The 19,399-nt window shown below is 29.3% G+C and overlaps 2 protein-coding genes across 2 annotated transcripts; one reads left to right on the forward strand and one right to left on the reverse strand.

Moving 5' to 3' along the window:
• Positions 1-1,733: 1,733 nt before the first annotated feature.
• Positions 1,734-5,144, forward strand: LOC124825182 (ubiquitin fusion degradation protein 1 C-like). The gene is made up of 12 exons (XM_047297730.2): positions 1,734-1,807; positions 1,922-1,965; positions 2,262-2,336; positions 2,694-2,718; positions 2,828-2,860; positions 2,974-3,095; positions 3,205-3,335; positions 3,419-3,633; positions 3,723-3,970; positions 4,082-4,360; positions 4,451-4,729; positions 4,856-5,144. Exons 2-12 carry the CDS (start codon positions 1,963-1,965, stop codon positions 4,949-4,951), a joined length of 1,506 nt encoding a protein of 501 aa, XP_047153686.1. The 5' UTR covers positions 1,734-1,807; positions 1,922-1,962; the 3' UTR covers positions 4,952-5,144.
• Positions 5,145-5,747: 603 nt separating this feature from the next.
• On the reverse strand, positions 5,748-7,820 carry LOC124825183 (uncharacterized protein C24B11.05-like). The gene is made up of 8 exons (XM_088092860.1): positions 7,520-7,820; positions 7,367-7,432; positions 7,185-7,282; positions 7,039-7,076; positions 6,842-6,929; positions 6,467-6,745; positions 6,240-6,305; positions 5,748-6,104 (listed from the first exon to the last, which is right to left on the reverse strand). The coding sequence occupies exons 1-8, from the start codon at positions 7,578-7,580 to the stop codon at positions 5,949-5,951; spliced, it is 852 nt and encodes a 283-aa protein (XP_087948986.1). The 5' UTR covers positions 7,581-7,820; the 3' UTR covers positions 5,748-5,948.
• Between the last annotated feature and the right edge of the window lie 11,579 nt (positions 7,821-19,399).

Below are 19,399 nucleotides of genomic sequence, written 5' to 3' on the forward strand. Positions count from 1 at the left end.
CATTCCTTCTTGTTAAATTTACTTTTAATTTCTTGAACAATATTGACAATGGTGGCGTTCTTGCAGAGGTAGGCACCAACGCCCGTTGTTCCACCCGCAACCGTTGAGACTGCCGTATACGGCGGTGCTGGCGCCCCAAATAAAATGTCTTTTTCTTTTTGGAGGAAAAAAGAAAATCCACAATAGTTACTTTCCCGCCTGATCTCTACCAGATTTCAACTAATACTCATCTTTATTTCTCTTGAAAACCCATATATATATATATATATATATATATATATATATATATATATATGTATGTTTGTGTTATAATTTTGTAACTGTTTTTAAGCACACACTTTTATTATTTTTATTATTTTCCGTTTTTAAACTTAATTAATCTTTGTCTATACTATCAATATTCAAAGATTTTATTCCTTTTGTAATTACTTTTCTGTTTATATTTTTTTATTATTTTTCTCATTCAAACTCAACTAACTTTGTTTTATTAATTGTATTATCTATATAATTTTATATATGTGTTTTTAGACGGATCTTTTATAATTTTGATATAAGTTTTAGTATTGCTTTTTTACTTATATCCATTCAAAATAATGTATACCAATAATAAAGACCGATAATAAAGGAAATTAATTTTCTTGTTACTTTTATTTATGCACAAAATTTACTATTATTTTATTATCATTTATATTCCCTGATTAATATTTGTATGTATCTTTTATTACTTATTTCCTTTTTAAACGTCATTACCTTTATTTTCTCTTATCCAAAATAAAAATCTTAGAAATGAATAAAATGATTTATTTTTGTAACTGTTTTCCTTATATAATTTTAATAATTACTATTTTTTTCACTCTTTATTGTCATCAGAAAAAGGAAAAAAAAAGTATACATGCACTATACAAATATGTTGTTTTTCTTTTTGGACTTTTACGTTAGAAAAAATACTAATAATGATAGACTGATGTAAATATATAACATTTTTTTTCCTTTTTAGACTTTATTTTATAATTATAAATTCTTGTGTATTAAATTCCGAAATTATTAAATCTTTAATAGTGATAATAAGTAGTATGTTATTTTACTTTCATTTTTTTATTAACTTTTATTTGTTTCTTTAGGTGTGTTAGCTTTGTTAGGTTGGGAAGTTTATTAACTTTTTAACCGATTATGTTTATCTTTATAACAACATAATTGGATTTCCATGGCTTTTATTCCCTTACTGAAATACTAAATCAAGTGACTAAGATAAGAAAAAAAATATTGTAGAGTGATTAAAATAAATATTACACAAAAAATATATTTTAGTTATTTTAATTTATTATGAAACTCTAATTATCATACGAAAATATTATACATGTTATTTATTAGAAATGATAAAATATAAAGACTGAATATTTTATAATTTAATTTAAAAATGAAATATAATTTTTCATAATAGTTTGAAACTGAAAAAAATATTTAATTTTTAAAATAATATTGTGGTCTTTCACTGTTCAATCACTCTTCCTCTTCCTCCACCCAATCCCATTTACATGCTTGGAACCAATGACAGCAAAACGCGGGGTGCAGAGAGAATTAGTTCGGTATATGAAGAAAAGCCCGCCTCAAACGGGCCGGCCCAAATTTACTATTTGGCTTCGATTCGGCCCAAAAGAGAGATATTGCTCACAGCAAACCCGAAGCATTCCTAGTCCTAACCTATAAAATGCCGTGTCCGTGTTCTTCTGAAGCATGTATGAGGTGTAATAACACTCGGAGTTCCCCACGCAACTTTCCTTGTATTTTTTCTCGTCATTCATCGCAGGTTGTTGTAACTTTCTGCAAGTTGCAAAATTTTTCATCCGATCACATTTTTCGTTGAACTGGATCGTGATTATTGGTATTTGTTTGTGTTTGCTTATTTCTTTGTTAACTTCAGGCACACGCAGACTTCAAGTTGTCTTCAAGTCCTCGAAATCTATGGTACGTTGACCCACTACTTTTGTTTATTCTTTGTGTTCTTGACTCTGCAATCAACAATGTTAATGACAGAAATTGTAAATTTGAATCAATTAGGAAATGGTTTCTTTTTAATCTTGAACTTTATCAGTGATCACTCTTTATCCTTGATCGAGTCTTCCAAATTGCGTGCCTTGGAACTTAATGGTCTAAGTGCCGACCTTTTTCTTTCTTTGATCAAATAATTGTCGATAATTTTCATTGTCGTACTTCGTATGTTAACTTTTTCTTTTCTTCTTTTTGCTTTGACAAAATTGCAGGCGTATTACGGAAATGATCGATGTGGAACCTTTGAACAGTATTATCGCTGTTATCCTGTCTCCTTCATCGACAAGGTACGATCACTGATTCGGCCTCTGGCGGTCTACGATGCCTGTAATTTTCTTGTGATAGTTGCCAGAGAGAAAATTTTCAAATTTGAAGCTTCCGTTTTCTTTCCTCAATTGTTAGAACTTTTCTATTCACAATGATCAACGTATCCTTTATGGTTTGTACTTGTGCTTGTGTTAATCATCCAGTGCCCAATTGGTCTGTGGCCGCTGGCTGTAGATTGCTTACTTTACCGGGTTGTGAGTGACATTGGTGATTTTTTCACGTGCATTGATATAGCTCTCTTTAAAAAAAATATATATTTAAATGTGCACGTGATTCAAAATATTAATCTGATTCCATAATTTCTTGATTCTTTGCAGTCACATCTGGAAAAGGGTGATAAAAGTATGTACCAACAACTTATATTTTACTTCTTTGATTCTAAACATGTATAGAACTTTCGTAACTTAAGTATCCCTATAAGTTTTCTTATGACAATTATCGCTTCCTTCAGTTATCATGCCTCCCTCAGCCCTTGATCGCCTCGGTGAGTTAATGTTTGTCTGATTTCAACTATTTGATTCATTTTTTCCTGCCTGCTAAATTACTTGCTTATTCATCTAAATATATATCACGACTTCCACTGGTTTTGTTTCTCAGCATCTTTGCACATAGAGTACCCTATGTTATTTCAACTTATTAATCCTTCTGCTGAAAGAGTTACACATTGTGGGGTGCTAGAATTCGTAGCTGATGAAGGGATCATATATATACCATACTGGGTAGGTGATACCTCTTCTTTTGTTGATTGTATTTTCTGTGTCATTTCTGCTCATTGAATTTTTTCTCATTTGTTTACAGTTTATGGTATTCTTTTGTTTTTGTTGTCAGATGATGGAAAATATGCTCCTCCAAGAGGGAGACCTTTTATATGTGAAAAACACCAACCTTACAAAAGCAACTTATGTGAAGCTGCAGCCTCACACAAAGGATTTTTTAGATATCTACAATCCAAAAGCCATGTTAGTATTCTTTTGCAACATCTAGATATGCCTTTGGTAATGTGTCAATTGATATGCTCTTTCTTTCTCTTGATTATTCACAGCTTAGAGACTTCACTGAGGAGTTACTCATGCTTAACAACTGGGGACACTATAATGGTTCAATACAACAAGAAGAAGTATTACATTGACGTTGTTGGAACTCGACCCTCTCCTGCAGTCAGTATAATTGAAACTGACTGTGAAGTTGATTTTGCTCCGCCACTTGATTATAAAGAACCTAAGAAACAAGCCAAAGTTGACAGGAGAAGACCAAAGGGTTGGCATTCTATGCTCTTTTGAATTTGCTCATTTTTATTTAGTAAAAAGCTTCATTCGCAGTTTATGATTATATTCTTGGCATTTCAGTTGAAGATGAGCCGCCAAAAAAGATTGCCCGGTTCAATTCATTTTCTGGTTTTTCAAGACGCTTGGATGGTAAAGCCTCGTTAGAACCAGTTGAACAAACATCCCTTCCGGAGTTAAAGCAGAAACAATATCACAAAGAAATCAATAATTCAGACGCTAAGCCAACAAATACTGCGTCTCATGGAGCTTTGGGAAAGCTGGTGTTTGAGTCAAATGCAACTACATCTAGCAATAAAGCAACACCTAAGGTAGTTTCTAGCGGTAGGAATTTTCTGGATAGACGCGTTTCATTAACATGATAGGAGTTCAGACTCTTATTCCTTTCAGAAGTTCATCTAATCAATTTTATTTTATTTTAGGTTTCTCAAGAAAGTCAATGTCAAGACAAATCCCAGGAGGAGGGAGATCCAAAATTCAAACCTTTCATTCCCTTTTCTGGTTCTGGAAGACGTTTGGGTGGTAAAACCTCAGCACACCCAGTTGAAGTAGCATCCTTTCCTGAATTACATCAGAAAGAAACTGACAAAGAAATGAAGGATTCTGATTCTAAGCCAGTAAATATTGCGTCTCGTATGGCTTCTGGAAAGCTTGTGTGTGGGATAAATGCAGCTTCATCTAGCTGTCAAGCAACATCTAAGGTAATTCTTAGCAGTAGTAATTTACGGAGGGACAAAGAAATGCCGTAAAAATTCTATGATTCCATTGAACCAATTTTTCTTTGTTTTTAGACTTCTCATGAAAACAAATGGCAAGAGAAATTTCTAGAGGAAGAAGATCCAAAATACAACCCTTTCATTCCGTTCTCTGGAATGGGAAGACGTTTGGGTGGTAAATCCTCAACACGAACAGTTGAAGAAACATCCCGTCCAAAGCTAAAGCACAAAGAAACTGACAAAGAAATGAAGAATTCTGATTCTAAGCCAACAAATACTGCTTCATGTAGATCTTCTGGAAATCTTGTGTTTGGATCCAATGTAACTACGTCTAGCTTTCAAGCAACACCTAAGGTAGTTCTCAGCAGTAGCAATTTTATTGATAGACAGAAATGGCATAAAATCTATAATTTGTTTACATGATTTTTGTATGCATTTTCCCTTCAGAAGTTCATCTAACCAATTTTTCTTTGCTTTTAGTTTAATCCAGGAAACAAAAGTCAAGAGAAATCCCAAAAGGAAGAACAGCTAAAGTTCAAGCCTTTCACTGGAAAGAAGCATACGTTAATGGATTGATCTTTATTGTCTAATTTTGTCTTGTTTTCTTTTGATATTACGGAATATTGGTTGAACCAACATTGGCTAAGCTTAATCCATATTCCACTCTGATATACGCTTTTCATGCTATATATGTAAATATCAGATGTAACCTCATGGAACAAGAAATTACTCCAAAAATTTTGAATTCTTATTTGATTTATTTTGCCGATATTCGTCATTTCCTATCTGCTACTGGTAGTATTTAATGCTATAGGCCTCTTATTTTCTTATCAGCACGCCTTTTATGTTTTTTTATGCAAACCGTTCCTTAAATTATACGATGCCCTCATATGATTTGAGAAGCCACCCATACAGCTTTGGAGGGAAGAATTTAGTTGAAGGGAATTTGTATAAAACAGTAATGGAGATAATGTATCCTGCAAAACATAAGATGCTAACAATGCGCTAAGAAAATTGTGAGAGAAGCACAGACAGCAGTCATGTTTTAACTTCATAGTCCCAGCCATCTGATTAAAACTGATAGACAAAGAAAGTGAAGAACTATAAAATTTAACCCAATAAGCCAAGATAAAAAATAAATAAATTGAAAGTTAAAACCAATCATTTTTTTCGTAAGAGTTTTGTTTAATCAACCGGTTAAGTTCGACATCAATAGAAGTAGTATTAACATACATTATGCATTCTTAACACGTTTAAAATTTGTAAAATGTAAAAAAAATTATTAAATACAAATTCAAACAATTGCAAAGTGTATTCACAAGAATTTGTCTATTCTTAGCATTTCTGTGTGGATAATAATGACACATATATGTAATTTATAGATTTTTGGCGTTAAGGGTTGCACGCAGATTATAATTGAAGCATGGTTCTGGGAGTTTTCGTCTGTCTTCAAAACATACTACCTTTGCCTATTGTTTGAAATAAACATATAAAATTCTGCAACAACATTAATCAACATCAAACCACATTACACTACCAGACACCATAAGTTATCATAACTTGGAAGTATAAGTTAAGCCACCACTGATGTCTCAATCGAAATCTTTCTAGAACACTCCACACTTTCAGGCTTCTCATCGCTTTCCCACAGTTCTGGAAATGCCTCTTTCATATTATGGATGCTCTCTAAGGCATGATCCACTCCCGTAGTTCTAACAGAATTTCCCACCTGCATGCATGCATGTCACATTAGATAATTCACAACTGTATAGGCTACTATATGCCGTTGGAAATCACTAACACCAGAAAGAAAGAAAAAAAAAAAACTAATGTTCTATTCTATGACTAGTGTTATGCTACTGACCAAGACTGTGTGAAGGCCTACGGATTTGCCCGTTTGTAAATTGCGGAGACTGTCATCAAAGAATAACTGGAAAAGCAAAACAGTTACATAATTTAGTTTGTAAGAAAATACATATCATTAAAAAACTGATAAGTGGTATTCTTGGATACAAAAGACACAAAACAAAGGTCAAATTAGGACTAGAGAGAAGGGAAAAGAAATGAGCAAAGAAGGATTGGTGATCTTACTGTCCTTCGAGGGTCTATATCTGCTACACTGAAAACCTTTTCAAATGCATCTTGAGAGGGTTTACATACAACCGGGGTCCGTGGAAGCACTACATCAGAATCAGGACTATGAATGTATTCATAAAAATCAAAAACCCCTGTGGAACTTGGTTTACATTCACTGCCATCTTCATTGGAGGAATTCAGGGTCTCAAAGCATATAACTCTTTCAAAACAATCCTCCAATCCAAGCCTGCGAAGCACTCTACTAGCATGGGCCTCGTCTGAGTTCGTAAAAATCTTGAAAAAAAAATATGATAGCAACATTATGCTGAAGATATATTTATGAATCAGATCCTATTTTGTTCATTATTAAATAAGAACAAAGAAACTCACAATTTTTCTAATAGGCAAGCTCAGCAAAACTCCCCTCAGAACAGGGTCAGGTTTCAGTATATCATATGGCAATCTCCCATGAACAAAGCTGCTCAACACAAAATAGTTCTCGGTGCTTATTATATTTCACATGATTTCTAACTAATACAAAAATATTTGAAAAATGGAACAAATGTCAGATATGTAGAGACAGTTACCTATGAAAGTCATCATAGTCAAAGTCATAGCCAATAGCCTGGTGAAAAAGAAAGACACAATGATTGGGATTGATTCGTTAGCATTACATCTAAATAAACAAATAAAAATGCCTTTTAACAAACAATAAAAGTGCAATTACTTATACCTTGAGACCAGCCATGGTTGTACCATAAGTCTTGTATAAGGAAAAGCACAATTCAGGAACTTTAGCCTCTGGTATCCCAAGCTTTTGAAGCATGTACTCTGTACAACCCATTGAAATAAAGAAATTCAGCGAAATCCACACACATTAGAGTGATGACACATTCAATTCGGTGAAGTCACTACCCTGGATATTTTTCTTCACGTGCTCAGCCAATCCAGAACTCAAAGGATAAAGGGTATCATCAAGATCTGAAATTAAGTCATCAATATCACCATGGCAAATAACGAAGCCTGCATTTACGAGTGGGAAAGTCACCAAAAATAGTCAAGGCTTACCAAATAAAAGACAATCGTATTTCGCATTGGAAATCCCCTGGAACTGATCCCCGTTCTCCATTTCAGACTCTGGCAGGCTCAACTGCACGCAAAAGAAGGAACCTTTTTGCAGTATGTTAAACTAACGCTAAACTAAAATGTGAAGAAAATCTTGGTATTGTACGGTTCAGCACACTCGCTTACTGCGTTAGAAATTGTATGGCAAGAAGAAGAGGATAGTAGAGAAGAAAGGGTGGAAAGGGAAAGAAATAAAATGCGTCAAGTGAAAGCGATTTGTGACGTGAATAATGGTGATTGTGTTGAAAGGTTAATGTATAAAGGAAGGAAAACTATAAAAGTAACAGAAAACTCAAAGATGTTGGGAACATTTATGACATGTACCACGTTGTCCATTACCATGATGACACGTTTCTGTCTTCAAGTTTAACATCCATTCCACCCTTTCATCTTTACTTTACGCAGGTTTCGACTTTCGGCTCTCTTCTTAACTCTATAATTATAATAATAATAATAATAATAATATAATAATAATAATAATATAATAATAATAATAATTAGTTTTGTTTTTACTTAACTCATCATAAAAACACTGCCCAAGTTGTTGGGAGCATTTTAGATTTGTCGGTGATTCTTTTTTTTTTTTAAGTATTTATAATTTTATCAAAAATAATGATATTCGACAATATTTTAATGTTATTTATGATTATAGATCTAAAATTACTTCACAATAATAATAAATATAAAAATGAACTAATCACATAAATAATATTAAAATAGTATAAAAGTATCATTATTTTTTTATTAAACTGTAATAAATAAAGAGATTTAAAAGCCCAAAACAACGCTTGAATATATAGATATAAATTTAAATATCAAACTGAAATATTCATTTCATCAACATAATTTATTTCACATCAAAATATGTTAGTAGTAGATATTTTCTTTTTTAACTTTTTGGTTTTTTTAAATCATGAAAATAAAAATTCAGTTTTCGAAATACTAATATTATTTTCAACAAATTTCTTTTAAATTACAGTTTAGAATTCCGTTACCCGAAAATTGAATTGTAACTTATTTTTCAACCAATTTTCTCCTAATTACATATTCGAATTTGATTTTCCAAAGACCAAATTTTAACACGAAAAAAAAAACACATTATCTATATAAATAGTTAGAGCACAATATACTATTTAAATACTTTTTTTAATCTGTATATGTTATATGCATAAAAAAAAGTATATTTCATCCAATTTCATACTTGTCTCTCACAGTTAACACGATGAAACTTTATATGCAAAAGAAGTTTGAAAAAGGCCATATATGTACGGATAATTTTATTATTTTTTGTTTTTTTCATAATGTAATATTCTTATGCGTTACAATATTTTTGGCTAGATATATATAGTTTGAAATTCCTTTTATTCTTTTGTGAGACTCTTTTATAGGTGCTCTTTGTAATCTTCCATGTGATTATTTTAATCACCCACACATTATGTGTATATATATAATTGAAAAAATATTAAAATTATGTGCTGAAGTATGTAATTAATTTAATAATTAGAATATGATAAGGGAATTTAAATTATAAGAACGAAATTGATACAATGATCTCTCTTTTAGGAAAAAAAGTCTTCTTTAATTATTAAGCAGATGTGTCTCAAGTTTTACTTAAGTTGTAGGATTTAGCCTTAATCCATCTCTAGTAAAGCATCGCATTCTGCAATATGTATATTTCAAGATCCATTAAGTGTTTAATCTTACTTTTCTTGAAATTATTATTTTACTATAAATATTTGTAGTTTTTAAGAAGAACCAATTTGAAAAGTTTAAGTTGTTCGTAATAAACTTTTGGTTCTCCCTGTATATCTCCCTTTCTCCTCTTTCTTTTCTACTTTTTTTTATTCAAACCTACAAATCCAAAGATGAAAACTACTTTTTTTCACTCTCTTTGCAACTTCTATTGTAAATAAGTGAATTTAAAATAGAGGTTTAAAGAACTGTGATGAACTAAATTAATAGCATAACAAATAATTTTTTAATACTCTACCTTAATTAAAAATTAGTACAAACAGACTTATCATTTTGTATTTTATCTAAATTTTGGAGGATTTATAATTTTCCCTACTTAAGAATTTTCCTCCTTTTATTTTTACTCCTTTAATTAATCCACTAAACAAAAATATATTGTCCAACATTCTTGTCTGGTTGTCATAACATAGAAAGTGCAGCAGAGAGGAGGCGGTGAAGTGAAAAGAGCAGGCGCGCTCCTGCAAAATGCAAATCCTTCTTTCATCTATTTATTAACGCCACGTGTTAGAGAGTGTTGCCACGTGTCTCTTCCACAACCACACCCACAAAACTACTCCTAGCGTCTTCTGGAACACCCTACCATAAATTCATCACTTTTTCAATTTTCAAAATTACCCTCTCTTCCTTCCTCTACACATTAATAATTATATAACTATAAATAAACCAAAAACCACTCACTACTCATCTTCCACTTGTTCCATTCCCTCTTATCAAACACACTTGTAATATCATCACCAATATGAACGGTGCCGCCGTCCTTGCAGAGGAAGAAACCCACGCCGCCGCCCGTTGTTCCACTCCCAACCGCTTGGACTGCCGTATACCGGCGGCGTCGGCGCCCCCACCGCCCCCAAAGAAAAAGCCTTTTTCTTTTGGGAAGAAAAGAGCGGCACCTAAAAATGGTTACTTCCACCCGCCTGATCTCGATCAGCTCTTCTCTCTTATGCTTCCAACTACAACTGCTTTTAACTGACACTCTTCTCTAGTTCTCTTCCAAATCCAACTGTTTTTTTGTATTGTGGAAAAGCTAAGGTTGTTATATGTGAATATCACTGGTGTAAATATATAATACTTTTCCTTTTAGACTCTGTTGTCGGTTACTATGGTTGGGTTTGTACAGAACTTGCACCACGAAGCCCCCTGGGTAGCTTGTTTAACTTCCCTGGTGATGGGATTTCTATTTATACATAGCTGAAAGTTTCCTCGTTTTGTACAACCTTAAACGGCTAGTTTCTCCGTCATTCTCTTGTACTGTTGCTAACACATCAATTTTATCATCTTCATAATTCATGCAAGTTAGAAAATAAATAAAATTTGTATTTTAATCAAATGGGTAACTATGGTTTACTTAGTCACTTAATATTTATATTAATTATTAATTTAGTTTCTACACATTTATATATATTTTTATATTGAAAATTATAGTCTCTTTTTTGTTAGCATTTTCTTTAAAAGATTCAAAATAATTGATTTTCAATTATGTAAGACGACGACACAATAAATTATCTCCTAAATTTGTTTTTTCTAGTGATGTTAATGTATTTATGGTTAACTTGGTAAAAAAATGTGAAGAGAGATGGTTTATGTGGTTTGAAACGGTTGAAAAATGATTTTTTGAGACAACTAATTCTTTTACATTGACACTATTTCTTCGTTCATTTCTTGGAAAAATATTATATTCTTTATCATTTCACCCTTATATTTTATATCAAAAATGAATATAAAAGTTTTTTATTTCTTGAAAAAATATAAAAGTTTATATCTTTATGATGATTTTATCTCTTCAATAAATGTAAAAGTGTTTCAGAATATATTTTTAAACTGTTAAAACAAAACAACTTTACGAAACAGAAAACTTATAAGTTTTCTTATAAATTTAAAACCTGTTATAAATTTAAAACCTGTTTCTAACTGGTGAGGTAAGTGATGGATTACTAGGACACGAGAAAGGTTTAGAACGAAAGAAGTGACGAAGAAGTGTGGAATCGATTCTATAGTCGATTCTCTCACGTATTTTCCATTCTCATCACAACCAGAAATACATACATGAAATCGATCATCCTTTCTCATCACAGTCAGATAATCGATTCTCTTTTTCAAACTCCGTGATCCGTTTTTTTTTTCTTTAATCTCGGTGGTGGTACATTGTAATTCATCTGGGAGTGTCTTTTATAATACAGGAAAACAAAAGCAAATAACGAAAATACCTAACTCTATCAAAATCCCTTCTGTTTCAATTGAAATCTTTCTTCCTCTTCTAAACTTTGTAAATAATCAAAATTAAATTCCACCTAATAAAAAAAGTCCATGTCACTATGTTTATTATACAGGGTCGTTAATCATTTAAACAATGTTAACAATTTCGATTTATCTGTTACACATTTTTTTAATCAATGATCCAATTAAAACTATTTAATGATCCATTTAAAACTATTTAAAATCTGATTACCGAGATTTCAAAACAATCCAAGGTTTAAACCTATATATAACATAATTTTGTAATAAACAATAAAACCTAACTATCGTTACAATTATAATATTAACAATGTAATTTTATTCTTACAAATTTATTTTAATTTTAATTTCATTTTCTTAATTAAAATTTTTATAACTATAAATAACAGTTTCAATTTTATTTTAATAGATTTTTCACTATTCACATTTAAATTTATATCACATATATCTTTAAGGATATAATTTTATTCTTACAAATTTATTTTAATTTTAATTTCATTTTTTTAATTTTCATTTTTTTAGTTATAAATAATAAGTTCAATTTTATTTTAATATAATTTTCACTATTCATATTTAAATTTATATTTCATATATCTTCAACAATAATAAAATGATAATTATCTAATTCTATTCATTAAAATATTTTTTAATATATTACACCCATCACATTATATACAAATTTTCATCTTAAATTCACTAAAATTGCATTTTTTTTTCCCAATCCGGATAATTTCATTTTTACTTTTTTTTTAAATATACTCAAATTCACGTCTATAAATCCATTTTCAAATATAAACACAGATATTTGTTAGCCTTGATTTGATTTGTTGAAAGAGACTATACTATCTTCATTTTTTACTTAAAAAAAACAAACGAGTAAGAAAATATATAAAAATTTTAAATATAATTTTAACTATTCATATTTAAATTTATATTTCATATATCTTCAAAAAGAATAAACTGATAATTATATAATTCTATCCATTAAAATATTTTTTTAATATAACCCATCACATTATATATAAATTTTCATCTTAAATTCACTAAAATTACATTTTTTTTCCCAATCCAAATAATTTCATTCTTACTTTTTTTTTAAATATATTCAAATTCTCGCATATAAATCCATTTTCAAATATAAACACAGATATTTGTTAGTCTTGATTTGATTTGTTGAAAGAGACTATACTATCTTCATTTTTTACTTTAAAAAAAAATCAAATGAGTAAAAGAATATATAAAAATTTTATAACTTTAAATATAAGAATCAAATTTTTAATTAAGTATTTTTTTAGTTTATATTTTATTTGATTGGTACATTTTCACAGTCATTTAAATAAAATAATTAATAATTTTAATAGAGTAAATAAATATAGAAATCATATAACTTTAAATATAACACCAAATTATTAAATTAAGTATTCTTCTGATTGAAACATTGTCTCATTTTTTTTTAAATATAAGAATCAGATTATTAATTAAGTATTTTGTTTAATTGAAAAATTTTACAATCAATTTTTTTAATTATGTTAGCATTATTATTTTTTAATTATGTTAACATTCACTTCTTATAATTATTTTAATGTTATTTTATGGAAGTGATAAAAAAAATAGAGTTTCAATTAGAAAGGAAAAATTAAAAATTATATAATTTTAAATATTAGGATAAATAAGTATTTCGTTTGATTAATATATCATCACCTTTTAAAGATCATTAAGTTGATTTAATAAAAGAGACTATGTTGATTATATTTAACAATTAAATTAAAATTAAAAATAAAAATTAAATTATTAATTAAATCTAGGGTTATTAATGTTTTTGTCCCTTAAATTTCAGGGAAAATTGGAATTAGTCCCTCTTCAAAACTTTGGACTAATTTAGTCCCAAACTTTAGAAATGTGTGAATTTAGTCATTTTAACCAAATTTTATTAATTTTATTTGATATTTCAAACGTATTTCTTAGTGAACATTGAAACAAAAATGTGTCAATAAACAATTTAAATGCTATCATGAAACGCACTTGAAACATCAAATAAACGTAACAAAATTTAGTTAAAATGACTAAATTCACATATTTCTAAAGTTTGGGGACTAAATTAGGCCAAAGTTTTAAAGAAGACTAATTTCAATTTTCGCTGAAAAGTTAAGGGACTAAAAACATATTTAACCCTTAAATCTATATATCTACTTTTATGTGTATCTATAAAAGTTATTATATACATCTGAATCTGATTTATTTTATTTCGTGCATATCCTATTTTTATTCATTGGATTAACTAGGTCCTGTTTTCTTTCTTCCACTTTACATTACCAAACTGCAAACCATAGCTAAAATAAAATAGAATAAAATAAATTTCCAGTTAAAGAATTTAAACAATAAAACAGAATGGTACGCGGCAGAGAGTTTTGGGCTTTTTCGGCCTAGCCTGGCTTATTCCTTCACCTCGTAATTTTAGCTGGTAGCAAAATGTATAATTTAAAAATGTAAATTTTTTATTTTAAATTAACTATTACATTATTTTATAATTTTTATCATTTTAAATTATATATTTAAAATAATATTTTTATGTTCGATTTTTTATATTTATATTTTAAATTAGGTATTTTAAAATATATTTATATTTTGGATTGTGTATTAAAAAAAGTAGAATATAAAATAAAAAAACAAAAAAATATTTTCAGAATATAAAATGAAAAACAAAAAATAAAAATAATATTTTGAATTACATAGTATAAAAATAAAAAAAAGAATTTATAATTAGAATCTAAAATTTATGTTTCAGATTATATAGAAAATGAAAAGTTTTTGCTGCATCATGAAATGATAAGTTGCCAGTAGTTTGGAATGGGAACAGCACAAATTGGAGTTGAAGATTTATGGAGGTGATAGTAACAACATGTCTTTGGGTTTGCTATTTCTTAATTATATATTTTCATGACATTTTAATAATAAAAAATAGTACTTTTTATTTCTTTTAAATTTTTATTTTATTATTGATCCTTATCTAGATTATTTGACGTTACGAAAATTTAAAATTTTATAAATATAATAAGTGTGAGATTATGAAGTTTGTATTTTCTTGAACAATTGTATTTGTAAAATCAATATATCAATAATAAATCTATGTTTTTATTGAAGTAATAGTTATCTCAAATATATAATAACAATATTTAATGATAAAATATTTATGATACAATATAATTATTAATAACATAAATAATAACTAAATAAAATTATAACTATAATAATAAATTGTTAATATTAATCATGATATATGTAAACATTTTTTTCAATAGACATGTTTAGTCTAATCCAGAATGGAAAGATTTAAAGAATCTGGTTAACCGTGGTCTTTAGAATGGATTGGGTAGAAACAAGAATAATAGTAATTATTATTTGTTTTTAGGTGCTTAAACCTGGTTAGGAAGGAAAGATAGTTGTTTTCAAATTGTTCTTATCTCTAATAACAAGATAATTAGATTCTGAGGGGCCAAAAGAAGAAACGCAATATTGCAGGATGCTACTTTATGATGTGTCTTGGGCTTTACATGTCATCATGCATGTTGTGTCCTTAATTTAAATTACATGTCTGTTGATGGGGGCCATTGATAGGGATTTATATAATGTAATAAAAAATTCATATTTTAGTAGATATATCTTAAAATATAATAAAAGAATATATTTATATACATGTTAAGCCAATTACAGTAATGAAACAACTACATTATTATAGTTATTGATTTTGTATTTAAGAAAAAAAAAAACCTGTCCCTTTCTATCTATTATTATTATATTATTATTATACACCGGTCTAAATAAGCCTCCAATAATGTCAGTAAAAAGTATATAGGAATTGGAATATGTTCACTATTTTATAAAATATAAATTACAAAAGAAAAAAAATAGACAACATCAACTATACTTATTAAACAATATACAAACTTTTGTCCTCTTTAGAATCTAAGTCTAACTTATCATATTAAAGGCACTGAATTTATTATCTTTCAATATGCTTTATTTTTAAGTTTTTTTTTTTACGTAAAAGTCTAAATAAAAGTTTAATTACTTTGGAGTAACATCGATCAAATAACACAACAAAATACTTAGAAAATGGGAAAACATTTATACGCTAGTAAACAAATTTGACTTTAAACTGTGAACACATAAACATTTAAAAAAACATAAGTTTTTAATTATATAAATTTTTAAATAAGCTCTCCCCCTCACTTATTTATCAAATAGGAGTAATTTGAGTTTGACCTACTATAAGGTGATAAGTTTTCATTCTTATTTGTCAATGCAATGGGAATGTATTTTGTTAAGATGAAGTTTGATTCATTTTCCATATATTTGGTTTTCTTTTAAGCTTTAAACAGATTATATTACGTTTTACTGTTATTATACTTATATAACTTCAGTCGAAATATATCAATCTTAATTTTTAAACATAGAAATATTGTAACATCATATATAACTTTTACATTTTTTTTTGTTAACACCCATATTAAAAATACACTGAAAAAATTGTCAACACAGCTATTTTTAGAAGAATATTATTCAAGATTTCATTAACTTGTTTTTGATGTTTTTTTTTATTTACGAACAAAAATAATTTATCAGTTAAGTTGTATTAAATAAAAGGATTAAAAACATGAATGCAAAGGTCAAGTTATACTGCATCAAGACCTTCCATGACCTGATTCACACTACAAAGCACAATCTATGTGCGAATTTTTCCTCTACGCTCTCTCTTTTGTATTGACTTCTGTCACCCCAATTCCCAGACATAAATACTCAGCTAGCTACTACTTCAAAACATAACCAAAGATCTGAACTTTGAGCCTCTCAGGTGAAGTTTTCAACCATGGCTGCTTCTTTGGAAAACTAAGGTACTAGATTTCTGGTTTATACAAGTCTTCTCTTCTGTTATGTTTCTTTCATGTTCTCTTCTCTGATCCCAATTCAATCAATACACATGTATGTATGTATGTATGTCTCTACTATGTGTGTATGTATGTTCTTAAACTAATCTTGATTAGCCTTTTTCAATCAACTTTCGGTGCCGCTTAAAAAGCCTTGTCACCCGGGGTAAACAAATCTTAGATTTCAGCATATACATGGAGCTTGTTTTTGTCATTCAATAGTTTATTATTCCTCCTATATATCTTCTCCTTGGATTCACTACTTATTGTAATATATATATATACTCACTTCTTGAATCTCAGGGTGAATTGTAATTACTGATATCTTCAAACTTTTGGAGAAAAAGGTGAAGAACGCAGTCAGTATCTGCGGGTGCAGCAACATCAAGATTCACACCTCCAAAGGACTTCACAAGTGCACATGTTTATATATACACATACCTATGTGTTGGCTATGGAAGTTCCAACAAAGAAGTGAGAATCTTGATGATGCTGCACCGGCAAATAAATGGCTAGAATTTCCGATTCAGATCAAAGGAGGCATACAGTGAGGAAATTAATTATCAATCCAGGTGAATGTAACTTTTGGATCTTATATAAGGAAGTTCTATTGTATATGTTATTCATCATTCTGCATGCTTTTGTTAGTGTTTGTTGTAAAACAAGATAGGATTCTTCCAACTTGTCCACTTACTGGATAAAGAAACGAAAAAAAATTATGAATTTCATCATGAGTGTGGTCATGTCGTCTCTGTTTATAAATATATTGTGTATATAGTACTGTTTTCCTTTAGTCTGAAAGTTAGTGTGTTTTTTCTCTAGAAAATATGGGCGGTATTTGACATTAGTATATAGTACGTTCAGTTGCAATATATATATGTGTTCCTTGGCTTCTGTGTAACTTACTTTTGACATGTTCTTCTAAATACATGAATTAAGTTTCTCTATCTATCTTTATATATATATATATAAAAAAGCCTAAGCTAGCTATATATTAAAAGGGTACTTACAATGGCGAAGGTATCCCTTGGGAAACTCAATCTCGCTAGTTTAACGAAGCTAAAAAGACTTTATAATTATTTGATTCATTGTTTAAAGATTCTTACACCATCTAGATTTCGCATCTCATGATGAATTGTTAAATATTCTTGGATCAAATTCTTTGTGTTTTCGAGTAGAAAGATGGTGTCTTCCCTCGATGATATATAAATTCACCACAAGAGAACATACGCATAGAGGGAAATTAGAGAGTGGAGCTGATAATCCAAGTTGGCTTCTTAACGTGGAAGTCAAATAATTACTATATTTAGTTTTGAAAAGTATGTGTAGAATTAGAACTGTCTAGTAGAATTGATAACATGATATAAAATTTTAAAAAGGATAAAAGTTAGCATATACTAATTCGTCTATATTGGATCGTTTGAGTACACATATATCGAGAGAAAATAAATAAACTAGAAAAACTTTAAGATAATGACTAAAATTTTAAAATTTAAAAGTCTTAATGTTTTTTTGGGTTTGCTTCTCACCATAGTTAAACATTTAGGGTTTGTTTGCAGCAAGACGCACAAATGAATTGCGACACGAGTATATATAACAATACGAGAATCTAAACGACGACACAACATGCGACACAAGCAATGACATTGAACTAAGCAACAACGATAATGTGAATGTTAAGAGGGTGGATAACACTATAAACACGAGAGAAGAAGATGAAAACGAGAGAGAAAAATAAAGTATGTAATTATAGAAAGAGAAAATATAATATAAAAAATTGATGCAAACTTTTTAACAAAAGTGGGAGGAGGGATTCGTCTTCGTTTCTTTATTATGCCACTTTTAACTATGATTTTGTAAAACAATTGTTATAATTAATTCTTTACTATACCACTTTTAACCATGGTTGTTTAGAAATTATTGTTATAAAACTTCATTATAATTACAAAAACGTTACCCAATTTAATTTGACGACATTTGTTAGTTAGCCATTGTTATTTGGCGTCATGAAAGTCCCCCAGTGAGTTGAAATAGTAAAGCTGATAAATGAAAGGTATCCACATATTGAATAAAAATAAATACTTGTTTAAATTAGTTGAGAACTATGGTTCAGAGTGGGGTTTCCCTCAATTAATTGGTATCAGAAATAATCTCCTTTCTTTTCCTGTGTTGTTATTGACTAGAGTTTATAAATTTAATTTGATCAACTCACCTTAAAAAGATTATTATATAAAGAATGAACTTATTATGGGAAATAAAAAACCGTGTTTAAGGAGTAGTTAAACTTTGATTTGAGTAGCATTAAACCTTATATTGGTCTCTGAGCCCAAAAGGGATCTGATATGAGTAACAAACAACACATGTGCGAGTGAAGGCACTTTCATTGTGATCTTAACTGAGAGTGTATGTAAATCTGTTTCCAATTTAGGAAATACATCATGCACGTGTAAATATGCATGCTTGCATTGCATGGAGAGGATTTTGTATTCATTTTCTGTCCTTATTTTCTCCTTTTGGCTGGGGCAAGATCAAAACTGAATTGTTTAGCAACCTATATTGTAATAAGAATAGGGGAGAAAACATGCAGCACAATGCATACAAGGTCATTAAAGGAAAAGAAAAGACCTCAAACAAAAGCTGGTCTTGTTTCTTTGCGGTTAATGATATCATAAGGACTGTCTGTCATAAAGTGTGAAACATTGGTATTTTGTCTTGAAAATCAGGCTCAGATGCATGTCAGAAGAGACCGGTCGATTTAGCATTCTATGGAGGAATGGGTTCAAACAATTTGGTGGGATTGTGCTAAATCTGCTAGAAAATGGTCACAAAGGTCAATTATATGTAAGGATCCTACAGGTAAGAATTTTAACCCTAATTCTATTTTACACATTTACATCTGGAATGAAGAACT

This window comes from Vigna umbellata, chromosome 6 (assembly GCF_029865625.1).
Source record: "Vigna umbellata cultivar VRB3 chromosome 6, Vumbellata_1.0, whole genome shotgun sequence".
Lineage (NCBI taxonomy): Eukaryota > Viridiplantae > Streptophyta > Magnoliopsida > Fabales > Fabaceae > Vigna > Vigna umbellata.

Bases quoted from the DNA above. Each gene is read 5' to 3' on its own strand.
- LOC124825182 (XM_047297730.2), top strand. The intron at 3,634-3,722 runs GTTGGCATTCTA...TTGGCATTTCAG, and splicing joins TGACAGGAGAAGACCAAAGG to TTGAAGATGAGCCGCCAAAA. The intron at 4,361-4,450 runs GTAATTCTTAGC...CTTTGTTTTTAG, and splicing joins GCTGTCAAGCAACATCTAAG to ACTTCTCATGAAAACAAATG.
- LOC124825183 (XM_088092860.1), bottom strand. From the start codon at position 7,580: ATGGAGAACGGGGATCAGTTCCAGGGGATTTCCAATGCGAAATACGAT. The intron at 6,746-6,841 runs GTGAGTTTCTTT...TTTTTTTTCAAG, and splicing joins GCTTGCCTATTAGAAAAATT to ATTTTTACGAACTCAGACGA. The intron at 6,105-6,239 runs GTCAGTAGCATA...GCATGCATGCAG, and splicing joins TAGGCCTTCACACAGTCTTG to GTGGGAAATTCTGTTAGAAC.